Here is a 13275-nt window from a genome sequence, read left to right as displayed (position 1 = left end):
CCTGTTGTCATGGCAACGGCGCGGGGTGCGGAATTTGGGGGGTTTTGATGGGTTTGGGGGGATTTTGGGGGTCCGGAAGGGTTTTGGTGGCTTAGGGGGGGTCTGGGAACGCGGCAGTGGGAATGGCGGCGTCCTGTGGGATGCAGGGGGATTCTGGGGGGTCCCCGGGGGGAAATTTGGGGTTTTCCTGTTGGGGGGTGCAGGGTCAGGGGGCTCATCCCGCCCATGGGGACACAGCAAGGACCCCCAAAATCCCCTTGGGGGGTCCTCAAAGAGAGCAGCGCTTCCCCCCTAATCCTCCTCAAAATATCGTGGGGCAATAGTTGAAAAAAAAAATCGTTTATTTGCCCCAAAATGAGCACGGGCTCGGCTGAGGGAGGAAATCTGAGGGAAAATGGGGGGAAATAAAACAGCCCCAAAATGATGGACCCGCCTGCCAGGGGTCAGAGCCCCTCCAGAGGCTCAGAGCCCCCCAAAACCTGACAGTGGCCCCCACAAGGACCCAGAGACCCCAAATCAGGGGTTGGGCCCCCCCAGAGTGCTCAGAGCCCCCAAAATTAGGGGTCAGGACCCCCAAACCAGGGCTCAGGACCCCAAGCCAGGGCTTGAGACCCCAAATCAGGCCTCAGGACCCCCAAACCAGGGCTTGGGACCCCCAAATCAGGCCTCAGGACCCCCAAATCCGGGCTCGGGACCCCCAAATCAGGCCTCAGGACCCCCAAATCCGGGCTCGGGACCCCCAAATCAGGGCTCAGGACCCCAAACCAGGGCTCGGGACCCCCAAACCAGGGCTCAGGACCCCCAAACCAGGGCTCAGGACCCTAAATCAGGGCTCAGGACCCCCAAATCAGGGCTCAGGACCCCCAAATCAGGGCTCAGGAGCCCCTAGAGTGCTCAGAGCCCCCCAAAATCAGGTCAGAACCCCCCAAACCAGGGCTCAGGACCCCAAACCAGGGCTCGGGACCCCCAAACCAGGGCTCAGGACCCCCAAATCAGGGGCCAGGACCCACCAAAGTGCTCAGAGCCCCCCACATCAGGGCTCAGGACCCCCAAATCAGGGCTCGGGACCCCCAAACCAGGGCTCGGGCCCCCCCAAATCCCCGCCCAGCACCCCCCAGGACCCCCCCAGCCCCCCATCCCCTCAGGCCAGCCCCTCCCGGACGCGCTGCACCAGCCTGGCCCTCACCGCGCGCCCCTCGCGCGCCCCCGGCCCGGGGGGCGGCGGCGGCTGCGGGGGGGGCTCGGGGGGGCCGGGGGCGGGCGGGAGCCCCTCGGGGGGCTCCAGGGGCACGCGGCGGCGCAGGGCGATGTTGTGCAGGATGCAGCAGGCCAGGAAGATCTGGCAGACCTTGGGGGGGCTGTACTGCAGCCCCCCGCCCGCCAGGCAGCGGAAGCGGCGGCGCAGCAGGCGCAGCGTGCGGCGCAGCGGCGCCAGCGAGCGCCAGTGCAGCGCGTTGTAGCGCAGCTCGGCCGCGCCCCGCGCGCCCCGGATCGGCGTCAGCAGCCATGGCTTCAGCGGGTACGAGCCGTCACCTGGGGGGAGGGGACACGGCTGAGTGACACCTGAGTGACACCCGAGTGACACCTGAGTGACACCCGAGTGACACCCGAGTGACAACCCTGAGTGACACCTGAGTGACACCTGAGTGACACCTGAGTGACACCTGAGTGACACCTGACATGTCTGAGTGACACCTGAGTGACACCTGAGTGACACCTGAGTGACAACTGACACACCTGAGTGACACCTGAGTGACACCTGAGTGACACCCGAGTGACACCTGACACCCCTGAGTGACACCTGAGTGACACCTGACATGTCTGAGTGACACCTGAGTGACACCTGAGTGACACCTCAGTGACAACTGACACACCTGAGTGACACCTGACACCCCTGAGTGACACCTGGAGCCGTGGGGACACACCTGAGCTACACTTGACACACCTGAGCCACACCCAGGGCACCAGGGACACACCTGAGTGACATTGGGAACACTGGAGACACGCCTGAGTGACACCTGAGTGACACCTGACACACCTGAGTGACACCTGACACCCCTGAGTGACACCTGACATGTCTGAGTGACACCTGAGTGACATCTGACACCCCTGAGTGACACCCACAGAACCAGGGACACGCCTGAGTGACACCTGAGTAACACCCAGAGCAGTGGGAACACACCTGAGCCACATCCAAGGCACCAGGGACGCACCTGCTCCCCAGGACCCCTCACCCAGCAGCCAGAGCCTCTCCCCCAATAACCAGACCCCCTCCTTCCATGAGCCAACATCTCTGGGTTTCCCCCACCCCAGAACACCCCAAAACCCCCCTCCCCCAACACCCAGCCCCCATTTCCCACCCCAAACCCCCTCCTTCCATGAGCCAAGATCTCTGGGATCCCCCCACCCCTGAACACCCCAAAAACCCCCCAAACCCCCCTCCCCCAACACCCAGCCCCCCTTTTTCCACCCCAAACCCCCTCACCCAACAATCAGACCCCCATTTCCAATCCCAAACCTTTTGCTTCCATGAACCAAGATCTCTGGGATCCCCCCACCCCAGAACACGCCAAAACTCCCCCTCACCCAACACCCAGCCCCCATTTCCCACCCCAAGCCCCCTCCTTCCATGAACCAAGATCTCTTGGATCCCCCCACCCTGAAACACCCCAAAACCCCCCAAACCTCCCCAAATCCCCCCTCACCCAGCAGCCAGACCCCCATTTCCCACCCCAAACCCCCTCACCCAACAACCAGGCCGCCATTTTCCATCCCAGACCCTTTCCTTCCATGAACCAAGATTTGTGGGATTTCCCCCACCCCAAAACTCCCCAAACCCTCTCACCCAACACCCAGCCCCGATTTCCCACCCCAAATCCCCTCACCCAACACCCAGCCCCCATTTCCCACCCCAAACCCCCTCACCCAGCACCCAGCCCCCTTTTCCCACCCCAAACCCCCCTCGCCCAGCAGCCAGACCCCCATTTTCCACCCCAAACCTTTTGCTTCCATGAACCAAGATCTCTGGCATCCCCCCACCCTGAAACACCCCAAAAACCCCCCAAAACCCCCCAAAACTCCCTCACCCAGCAGCCAGACCCCCTCGGGCCTGCTGCCCTCCATGAGGCGCGCCAGGGCCGAGTTCTCCAGCACGGTGGCGTTGGCGCACGAGCCGGGGAACTTGGCCACCACGTTGGTGATGTGGCCGCGGCGGTCGCACACCACCTGCGCGTTGATGGAGTGGAAGTTGGCGGCGTTGCGGAACAGGGGCTCGCGCTCGGCCGGCGCCCTCAGCGCCACGTGCATGGCGCCCACCAGGCCCAGCACGCCGGGCAGCGCCGGGGGGTCCCCGGGGGGCGCGGGCGGCGGCGGGAAGGCGATGTAGGCCGGCGCCCGCCGCTGCAAGGCCGCCAGGAACTGCGCCAGGCAGTTGGACATGGCCGACTGGCTGATGCCCGTGCTGAGGCGCGACGCCGTCTGGAAGGATCCCGAGGCCAGGAAGGCCAAGGCCGAGGTGACCTTGACGGCCACGGGCAGCGCGTGGCTGCGCCCGGTCAGGCTCTGCAGGTCGGCGCCGAGCTCCCGGCACAGCGCCGCGATGGCGGCCCGGTCCAGGCGGCAGCGCCGCAGCGCCTGCTCGTCGCTCAGCTCCAGGAAGGAGCAGCGCGCCCGGTAAACGCGCTGCGCCGGGTACGGGCGGCGGCGGCGGCGGCCGCGGGGGCTCGGGGACGGCGCAGCGGGGAGGGAGAGCCGGGAGGGCGGCGGCGGCGCGGGGTGCGGGTCCCGAGCCCCGGGCTGATGGCGGTCACCATCACGGGGTTCGTCCCGGTGCCGCTCGTGGGGGTCATCCCGGTGCTCCCGGTGCCGCTCGTGGGGGTCATCCCGGTCCCGGTGCTGATCCCGGTCCCTGTCACACTCCTGATCCCGCTCCCGGTGCCAGTTCTCTTCCTCGTCACTCTCCCGTTCCGGGTGCCGCTCCTGGAGCCGCTCCCGGTCCCTGTCACAGTCCTGATCCCGGTGCTGCTGCCCATCGCTCTCCCGGTTCTGCTCCCGGTGCTGATCCTGATCCCGGTGCTGTTCCCGGTCCCTGTCCCGATCCCAGTCCTGTTCCCCGTCGCGGTCCCGGTTCCGTTCCCGGTGCCGGTGCTGATCCCTGTCACAGTCTCGATCCCGATCCCGGTCCTGTTCCCCGTCCCGGTTCCGTTCCCGGTCCCGTTCCCGGTGCCGGTGCCGGAGCCGCCGCAGCAGCAGCACCGCCTGGGACATGCCGGGGGCGGGGCTACGGTGAGATGGGCGGGGCCAACGCGGGAGGGGCGTGGCCAGAGCCGGCCGGTCCCGGTGAGCGCGGGCTCCGGTTTGTGACCGGGCCGGTGCCGCTAGCGGCGGCCAGCGCCGGTGCCGGTGGATCCCGGTGGCCGCGCTTGGTCCCGGTCTGCCCCAGTCGGTCCCGGTGCCGGTGGGGGCAGTCGGTCGCTGTCCCTGTACCGGTGGATGTCGGTGCCGGTACGGGCGGTCTGTCCGTGTCCCGGTGCTGGTTCCTGTCGGTCCCGGTTTCCCGGCTCGGTCCTGGTCCAGCGGCTCAGTCCCAGTTCCCCCGCTCGGTCCCTGTTCCTGTCGGTCCTGGCTCCCCCGGTTCGGTCCCGGTTCCCCGGCTCGGTCTCTGTTCCTGTCGGTCCCGGTTCGGTCCCGGTTCCCCGCTCGGTCCCGGCTCCCCCGCTCGGTCTCTGTTCCCGTCGGTCCCGGTTCCCCGCTCGGTCCCGGTTCGGTCCCGGTTCGGTCCCGGTTCCCCGCTCGGTCCCGGCTCCCCCGCTCGGTCTCTGTTCCAGTCAGTCCCGGTTCCCCCGCTCGGTCCCGGTTCGGTCCCGGTTTCCCGGCTCGGATCCTCCCGGCTCCGCGGCACCGCCAGGCCACGCCCCTCCCCCGCGCTCTGATTGGTCAACAACACTGACACGTGCCCTAAAAGCCCCGCCTCCCTCCTCACTTCCGGCGCGCCGCCGCTCCCCATTGGCCGCCGCGAGGGCGGGAGCGCTTTGTACCAAACGCTGTCCGGGCCGCCGCTGGGCGGGGCTTCGCGGACCCTCGACCAATCGCGTCACAGTTTCCGCCGCTCGCGGCCAATCATCTCGCTCGGTGGGCGTGGTCTCGCGTGAGGCGGTCACCGCCATTTTGTTGCTGTCACCGAGTACCGGGTGAGGGAGGGACGCGGTGAGACCCGGGGAGCCCCGGGACGGGCACGGGGAGAACGGGAGGGGCTGGGGATGAGCGGGCAGGGAGCCGTGGCCCTGCTGTCTGTGGGGGAGGATGGCACGGGGTCCCGCAGCCTCGGGAAGCCGCCTAGCAGGGAGCTCAGACCCGGGATGGGAGCGGGGTGAGGTCTGGGCGAGACGCGGGTCCCCGTCCATGGGCTGGGGGCTCACGGAGCAAAACCGGGGCTGAGACTCCGCTCGGGACCCTGAAGGTGTTCCGGCTCATTGTGAGGAGCCCGGGCCTGGGGGGTCTCTCCTGAGGGGGGGTCTCTGCTTCAGGGTTCCCTGAGGGGCCCCCCCGCCCTTGGGGGTGAGGGGGGCTCCCATCGGGAATCAGCCGGAGGAGGATCTAGGAAAGGTGGGGCGAACCTTCTCCATCTCCTTCCCCTCCCTGGAGCGGCTCCGACCCCTCAGAGGAACCGGGGGTTGTGCGGGGAGGGTCTCACCGAGCCCCCCTTCCCTGCCACCCCTCAGGCGGGTCGCGGTGGTGAAGCTGTTCATCGTCCCGTCCCCCCCGGAGCCGCCGCGTGTCCCCGCGTGTCCCCCGGCTCCCCTCACCTCTCTGCTCTCTTCCAGGGGCAGCGGCCTCGGATGGAGCCGCGTCCCCCCCGCCTGGACCCCCCCTTTTTGTACGCCCTGCCCGGGCGGCCTCACCCGCCGCTTTTCCAGCAAAATAAACTTTTTCACCGATTTCTGTCGGAATTTCCGCACTTGGGGCGTGCCTGGAGCGAGGGGCGGGGTCTGCGGTGGGCGGGGCCGGTTCTGTCCAATCAGAGCGCAGAGCCTGCGGCTTTTTTAAAATCCCGCGCGAAATATGCAAATCAGATCGGTTCGAGAGGGAGGCGGAGCGAATGCAAATCACGGGCGCGAGCGGCCAATCAGGTTGCCGGAAGGGAAAGGAGGAGTCTACGCCAAGAGAGGGGCGTGGTTATGCAAATTTAGCCGCAAGGGGGACCCGACCCCATTTCAGTCGCGGACCGTGGGACTTATTTCGCCGCCCGGAACGTTTTTCACAACTTCTCGTCGCTGTTTCTGTCCGGAACTTGAGTGGCCCTGCTGACGTCACTTCCCGCGCGCCGCCGTCTCCGGGGCTACCATGGCGCTGAACGGCGGTGAGGCCCCGGCGGGACCCCCGGGCCCGGAGCCCCCCCGGGACCCCCCCTCACCACCGGGACTCACCCCGCAACCTCCCACCCGCCACCGGGACCGCCCCGAGCCCTGAGGATCCTCCCCGTGACCCCTCCGGTAACGGAGCCCCCCCCCGGTAACGGAGCCCCCCCGGTTCCCCCCCCCCAGGCACGGACGAGGCCGAGGCGCGGCGGGAGCGGCTGGACCGGGCGAGCCGGGCCATGGGGGCGCTGCTGCTGCGGGGGTACCGAATGCTGGGGAGCTCCTGCCCGGAGTGCGGGGTGAGCGGGGGGAGGGGAGCCCCGGGACCCCCCGGGACCCCCCCGGGATTTGGGGGGGGGGCTCCGGGCCCCCGTGACCCCCCCGGTGTCCCGCAGACGATTCTGCTGCAGGACAAGGAGCAGCGGCTGCTCTGCGTGAGCTGCCAGGACCCCGAGGGTACGGGGGGAAAACTGGGGGAATTTTGGGGAAATTTGGGGAATTTTGGGGATTTGGGGGGGGAGGGAGGGGATTTTGGGGAGTAAAAAGGGGATTTGGGGGAGAATTTGGGGGTTTTGGGATTTTCGGGGGGGATTTTGGGGCAGGAATTGGGGATTTTTGGGGGGGATTTTGGGGAGGGGGTTTGGGAATTTGGGGGAATTGGGGATTTTTAGGGGGAGATTGGAGATTTTTTGGGGGGGATTAGGGATTTTGGGAATTTGGGGGGGTGGAATTGGGGATTTTTGGGGGGGTATTTGGGAATATTGAGGGGTGGAATTGGGGATTTTGGGATTTTATGGGGGAGATTTTGGGGTGGAGGAATTGGGGATTTTTTGGGGGGATTTTGGGAGGGAATTTAGGATTTTGAGAGGGGGATTTGGGGATTTTTGGTGTGGGGAAATTGGAGATTTTTTAGGGGGGAATTGGGGATTTTGGGGTGGGATTTGGGGTTTTGGGGATTTCGGGAGGGGGAATTTAAGATTTTTGGAGGGATTTTGGGGGGGATTGGGGAGCACAAAGGGAATTCGGGGATTTTGGTATTTTCAGGGGGGATTTTTGGGCAGGAATTGGGGATTTTTGGGAGGGGGAATTGGAAATTTCTGGAGGGAGGATTTGGGGATTTTTGGGCTTAGATTGGGGATTTTGGGGGGAGAATTGGAGATTTTTAGGGGGAAATTGGGGATTTTGAGAGGAGGATTTTGGGATTTGGGGGGCGAGAATTTGGCAGTGGGAAATTGGGGATTTTTAGGGGGCGAAGTGGGGATTTTGGGGAGGGGGGAATTGGGATTTTTGGGGGGGTGGGGGCTGTGGAATTTGAGGCATGAACAGGCTGGAAATGGAGGGTGAGGGGCAGGAATTTGGGGGGGGGCTGGGAATTTTGGAGCTTTAAACCTGAACTTATTAAAGGGGGGGCTGAGAATCGATTGGGGGGGACCCCAAACTTTATCCCCCAAGAGAGGGAGGAGCGGGGGGAGGGGAGGGGCGGGGGTCTCACCTCCGCTCCCCCTCCCCAGCGCCCCCCGCCCCTCCCCGCCCCGAGCCCTGCGAGGGCGCGGCCCCCGCGGTCCCCGCCGCCCCCGGGGCCGCTCCGGGCGCGGAGCCCGGCCGGGACGGCGGCGCGGCGGCGGCGGTGGCGGCGGCGCGGGCGGCCGTGCTGCACAAGCTGCTCTGGGCCGCGCGGGAGCTGCCGCGCAGCGGCTGCGCCGAGGGCAGCGCCCGCCTCTGCCGCCTGGTGCGGGACTGCGCGCTGGCCCTGCGCGAGCTGCGAGAGCTCCAGAGCCCCGGGGGGATCGGCGGGACCGCCCCGGGGCACCCCGACAGCCCCGGGACACCGTGAGAGCCCCGGGACCCCCCCCGGGGCACCCCGAGAGCCTCGGGACACCCCGAGACACCCGGGACCCCCCCCGAGGCACCCCGAGAGCCCTGGGGCACCCTGAGACCCCCCCAGGGCACCCTGAGACCACCGGGACACCGTGAGACAGCCGGGGCACCCCCCCGGGGCACCCCGAGACCCCCCCAGTGCAGCCCGACAGCCCCGGGACACCCTGAGACCACCGGGACCCCCCCCCCCGGGGCACCCCGAGAGCCCCGGGACACCCTGAGAGCCCCGGGAGCCACCCCCGGGGCACGCTGAGAGTCCCGGGACATCGTGAGACCACCGGGACCCCCCCCCACTAGGGGCACCCTGAGACCTCCCTGGGGCACCCTGAGACCACCGGGACCCCCCCCTGGGGCACCCTGAGAGTCCCAGGACACCCTGAGAGCCCTGGGACACCCTGAGACCCCCCAGGAGCCACCCCAAACCCCCCCCTGGGGCACCCTGAGACCCTCCAGGGGACCCCAAGAGTCCCAGGACACCATGAGACCACCGGGACCCCCGCCCCGGGGCACCCCGAGAGTCCCGGGACACCGTGAGAGCCCCGGGGGGCATCCCAAACACCCCCCGGGGCACCCTGACAGCCCCAGGACACCCTGAGACCACCGGGACCCCCCCCCAGGGCACCCTGAGACCCCCCGGGGCACCCTGACAGCCCTGCCATACCGTGACACCCCCCGGGACCCCCCCTCGGGGCACCCTGAGACCCCCAGGAACCACCTGGGACCCCTCCAGGGCACCCTGAGACCCCCAGGGAGCCACCCCAAAACCCCCAGGACACCCTGGGACACCCCAAACCACCCCTGGGACACCCTGAGACCCCCAGGAGCCACCCAGGACCCCCCCCAGGACACCGTGAGACCCCTGGGAACCACCTCAAACCCCCCTGGGACCCCCAGGACCCCCCTCCAGGGCACCCCCAGACCCCCGGGAGCCCCCCCAGGACAGCGGGACACCGCCCTGGATCGAAGGGGCTCGGTGTGAAATGGGGTTTGGGATAAAAGTGGGTGTTGTAAAATAAATTTTATATAAAAAGGTTTGAAGTAAAAGGGATTTTGTAGGAAATAATTTGATTTAAAGTGAATTTGGGGTAAGGGGTTTGATCTAAAAAAGGGATTCGGTATAAAAGGGATTTGATATTAAAGGTTTTGATATAAAAGAGATTTGATATAAAAAGGATTTGATGTAAAAGGGATTTGATATAAAAGGGATTTTATACAAATTTGGTATAAAGAGTTTGGTGTCAGAAATCAGTTTGGGGTAAAGGGATTGTTGTAAAATAAATTTGATATAAAATGGTTTGAAGTAAAAGGGATTTGGTAGGAAATAATTTGATTTAAAGTGAATTTGGGGTAAAGGGTTTGAAATAAAAAAGGGGTTTGATATTAAAGGTTTTGATATAAAAGAGATTTGATATTAAAGGAATTTGATATTAAAGGGATTTGATATAAAAGGGATTTTATATTAAAGGGATTTGATATAAAAGGGATTTTATACAAGTTTGGTGTAAAAGGGTTTGGGGTCAGAAATCAGTTGGAGATAAAGGGATTGGTGTAAAATAAATTGGATATGAAAGGGACTTGATATAAAATAAATTTGGTATTAAAGGATTTGATATAAAATAAATTTTATATAAAATGGATTTTATATAAAAGGGATTTCATATAAAATAACTTGGTATAAAAGGGACTTTATATGAAATAAATTTGATATAACAGCGATTGATATAAAATAAATTTGTTATCAAAGAGACTTCATATAAAATAAATTAGATATAAAAGGGATTTGATATAAAATAAATTTAATATAAAAGGGATTTGATATAAAATAAGTTAATTTAATAATTTTCTCTAAAGCGGATTTGGGATAAATTGCTCAAAATCGGCTCCGAACCCCCAAACTGCGAGATCCGACCCCAAACCCTCTCTGGGTGGGGGAGGGGCCGCGGGGGGGGGGGGGGGGTGGGGGAGGGGCGGCCCCTCCCCCCTCTCCGATTCCCCGCGGGCGGGGCCGGGGGGGGGCGCGGATCTGTCGCGACAGATCGCGATCCCTGCGGTGCCCGGGGGGGGGAGGGGCCGTGGCGGGCTCGGGGACCCCCGGGGGGGTTTTGGGGTTTGGTTTTTTTTGGGTTTTTTGGGTTTTTTTTTTTGGGGGGGGGTCCATGGGGAGCGTCTGGAAGCGGCTGCAGCGCGCGGGGAAGCGCGCGGCCAAAGTTCGCTTCGAGGCCACCCTGGAGGAGCTGCTGGTGGAGGGGGGGGGCAGCTGGTGAGTGACCCCCCCCCGGGACCCCCCCGGACACCCCCGAATCCCCCCGGACCCCCCCGAGCTCCTGAGACCCCAAAAAATGCCGTGGGAAATCCCAAACCGTCCGGATTGCCTGAAATTAATGGGATTTCACCCAAAAAAACCCCCACGGGACCCCCCCGAGCTCCCGGGACCCCCAAAAAAATCGGTGGGAACTCCCAAACCTTCCAGATTCCCGCCAAATTCGTGGGAACCCCCCTCAAAAAAAACCTACGGGACCCCCCCGGACACCCCCAAATCCCCCCGGACCCCCCCGAGCTCCTGAGACCCCAAAAAATGCCGTGGGAAATCCCAAACCGTCCGGATTGCCTGAAATTAATGGGATTTTCCCCCCAAAAAAAACCCCCGGGACCCCCCCGAGCTCCCGGGACCCCCAAAAAATGCAGTGGGAAATCCCAAACCGTCCGGATTCCCGCCAAATTCATGGGAACCCCCCCAAAAAAAACCCCACGGGATCCCCCGGACACCCCCAAATCCCTCCGGACCCCCCCGAGCTCCCGAGACCCCAAAAAAATCGGTGGGAACTCCCAAACCTTCAGGATTGCCTGAAATTAATGGATTTCACTCAAAAAACCCCCCCCGGGACCCCCCCCCACCACCCCCGGACACCCCCAAATCCCCCCGGACCCCCCCCCGACCTCCCGGGACCCCCAAAAAAGCCGTGGAATTCCCAAACCTTCAGGATTGCCTGAAATTAATGGATTTCACCCCCCAAAAAAAACTCACGAGACCCCCCCCGGACACCCCCAAATCCCCCCGGACCCCCCCGAGCTCCCGGGACCCCCAAAAAAAATCGGTGGGAACTCCCAAATCTTCAGGATTGCCTGAAATTAATGAGATTTCACCCCAAAAAAGACCCCAAGGGACCCCCCCGGACACCCCCCAAATCCCCCCGACCTCCCGGGACCCCCAAAAATCTCTGAGAATTCCCAAATCCTTCTGGATTGTCCCGAAATTAATGGGATTTCCCCCAAAAAAAATCCCCCGGGACACCCCCAAATCCCCCCGGACACCCCCGAGCTCCGGGGACCCCCGAAATCCGTGGGAATTCCCAAACCTTCAGGATCCCCCCCAAATTCATGGAACCCCCCCACCAAAAAAACCCTCCGAGACCCTCGGACCCCCGTAAACCCCCCCGGGACCCCCCCCAAAATCCCCCCCGGGTTCATTTTGAGTTTAAAATGTCCATAAATGGGGTCGGGCTAAAAATAACCCCGGGGGGGGGCGAACCCCCCTCCCTCCCCTCCCCCCCCGGGGGTGTCCGGTTTCCCCCCCCGGCCCCAAATTTAGCCGCGACCCCCCCTCAGAGGTGGGGGAGGGGAGGGGGGCGCCTTTGGAGGGTCCCGGGGGGGGAAATTTGAGGGGGGGGCGTCAGTTTGGGGGTGTCAAAGTGGGGGGGGGGGGAGATTTGGGGGTCCCGGGGGTGTCGGAGTGGGGGGGGAGGGGGGAGATTTGGGGGGGTCGCTTTGGGGAGGGGGCGGGTTTGGGATGGGGGGGAGGTTTGGGGGGGGCAATTTGGGGGTTTTGAGGGGGTCCTGACCCCCCCCCGACCCCCCAGGACCCCCGACAGACTGAGCGTGGTGTGGAGCCGGCGGCAGCGCCGGGTCTGCTCCAAGGTGGGTCTGGGGGTCCCGGGGGGGGTCTGGGGGGGTCCCGGGGGGTGTTTGGGGGTCTCTGAGTGGGGGTGCAGCCGCGCAGGTGGGAGCTGGGGGGGTCTCGAGGGGTTTTGGGGGGGATTTTGGGGGGGTCTGGGAGGGTCTCGGGGGGTTGTGCAGCCCCGCAGGTGGGAGCTGGGGGGGTCTGGGGGGGTCCCAGGGGATCTTTGGGGGTCTTTGGGGAGCCCAGGGAGGGGCGGGGGCGGTCCCGAGGTGGGGGTCAGGGAGGGTTTGGGGGGCTCAGGGTTGGTTTGGGGGTCTTGGGGGGCTCAGGGATGGTTCTAGGGGAGTCCCGGGGGCATTCAGGGATGATTTGGGGGATTCTGGGGGGGGTTTGGGGGGTCTCTGAGTGGGGGGTGCAGCCCCGCAGGTGGCAGTTGGGGGGGTCCCGGGGGGGTCAGGGTTGGTTTGGGAGTCCCGGGGGGTCCCGGGGGGTCTCTGAGGGGGGGTGCAGCCCCGCAGGTGGCAGCCGGGCATCCAGAACCCGCGGCGGGGGATGGTGGTCTGGGTGGTGCCCGAGACCCTCGAGGTGGTCGTGACGCTGTACCGGGTACGTGCGACCCCCCCGGACCCCCCCAGACACCCCCAGACCCCCCCCGGACCCCGTCCCATCCTCCCCCCGCCCCTTTCAGACCCTCCCGACCCCACTCGGACCCTTCTGGACCCCCCCAGACCCCTCCTCATGTCCCCAACCCCCCCCCGGTGTGTCCCCTCCCCCCCGACCCCCCCGTGACCCCCCCGTGCCCCCCCAGGACCCCCAGGCCGCCGCCTTCGATGACAAAACCTGGAACTTCCTCGTGGTCAACGTGAGGGGGGCGGGGACCCCAAAAAACGGGGGGGGACCCCAAAAACGGGGAGGGGACACAAAAATGGGGAGGGGACACAAAAATGGGGGGGGAAACCCAAAAACCGGCGAGGGGGGCAAAAAATGGGGAGGGGACCCCAAAACCGGGGGGGACACAACAGAAACAATGGGGGGAGGGGAAGCCGGGGGGTCTCTGGGTGTCATTGGGGTCCCCTGGGTGCCCCAGGTGACATCGGGCTGCCCCGGGGTGGGTGGCACTGGAGGTGACACTGGGGGTCCCTG

At 64.4% G+C, this 13275-nt stretch overlaps 2 protein-coding genes across 2 annotated transcripts; one reads left to right on the top strand and one right to left on the bottom strand.

The window, feature by feature from the left end:
* Window positions 1-327: 327 nt before the first annotated feature.
* On the bottom strand, window positions 328-5732 carry LOC135288953 (putative nuclease HARBI1). The gene is made up of 2 exons (XM_064402293.1): window positions 3087-5732; window positions 328-1533 (listed from the first exon to the last, which is right to left on the bottom strand). The coding sequence occupies exons 1-2, from the start codon at window positions 4264-4266 to the stop codon at window positions 1142-1144; spliced, it is 1572 nt and encodes a 523-aa protein (XP_064258363.1). The 5' UTR covers window positions 4267-5732; the 3' UTR covers window positions 328-1141.
* Window positions 5733-6161: 429 nt separating this feature from the next.
* On the top strand, window positions 6162-9638 carry ZNRD2 (zinc ribbon domain containing 2). The gene is made up of 4 exons (XM_064402299.1): window positions 6162-6358; window positions 6543-6655; window positions 6752-6812; window positions 7868-9638. Exons 1-4 carry the CDS (start codon window positions 6343-6345, stop codon window positions 8188-8190), a joined length of 513 nt encoding a protein of 170 aa, XP_064258369.1. The 5' UTR covers window positions 6162-6342; the 3' UTR covers window positions 8191-9638.
* The last annotated feature ends 3637 nt before the right edge of the window (window positions 9639-13275 follow it).

The sequence above is a fragment of the Passer domesticus genome, chromosome 37, assembly GCF_036417665.1.
Source record: "Passer domesticus isolate bPasDom1 chromosome 37, bPasDom1.hap1, whole genome shotgun sequence".
Classification (NCBI taxonomy): Eukaryota; Metazoa; Chordata; class Aves; order Passeriformes; family Passeridae; genus Passer; species Passer domesticus.
The sequence above is the reverse complement of the archived record's forward strand: the minus strand, read 5'-3'. Positions and strand labels throughout refer to the sequence as shown.

Coding starts and splice junctions, on each gene's coding strand:
- LOC135288953 (XM_064402293.1), bottom strand. CDS start 4,266: ATGTCCCAGGCGGTGCTGCTGCTGCGGCGGCTCCGGCACCGGCACCGG. Junction 1,534..3,086: donor CGAGGGGGTCTGGCTGCTGG/GTGAGGGAGTTT, acceptor CCCTCCCCCCAG/GTGACGGCTCGTACCCGCTG.
- ZNRD2 (XM_064402299.1), top strand. Junction 6,656..6,751: donor GCTCCTGCCCGGAGTGCGGG/GTGAGCGGGGGG, acceptor GGTGTCCCGCAG/ACGATTCTGCTGCAGGACAA. Junction 6,813..7,867: donor GAGCTGCCAGGACCCCGAGG/GTACGGGGGGAA, acceptor CCCCCTCCCCAG/CGCCCCCCGCCCCTCCCCGC.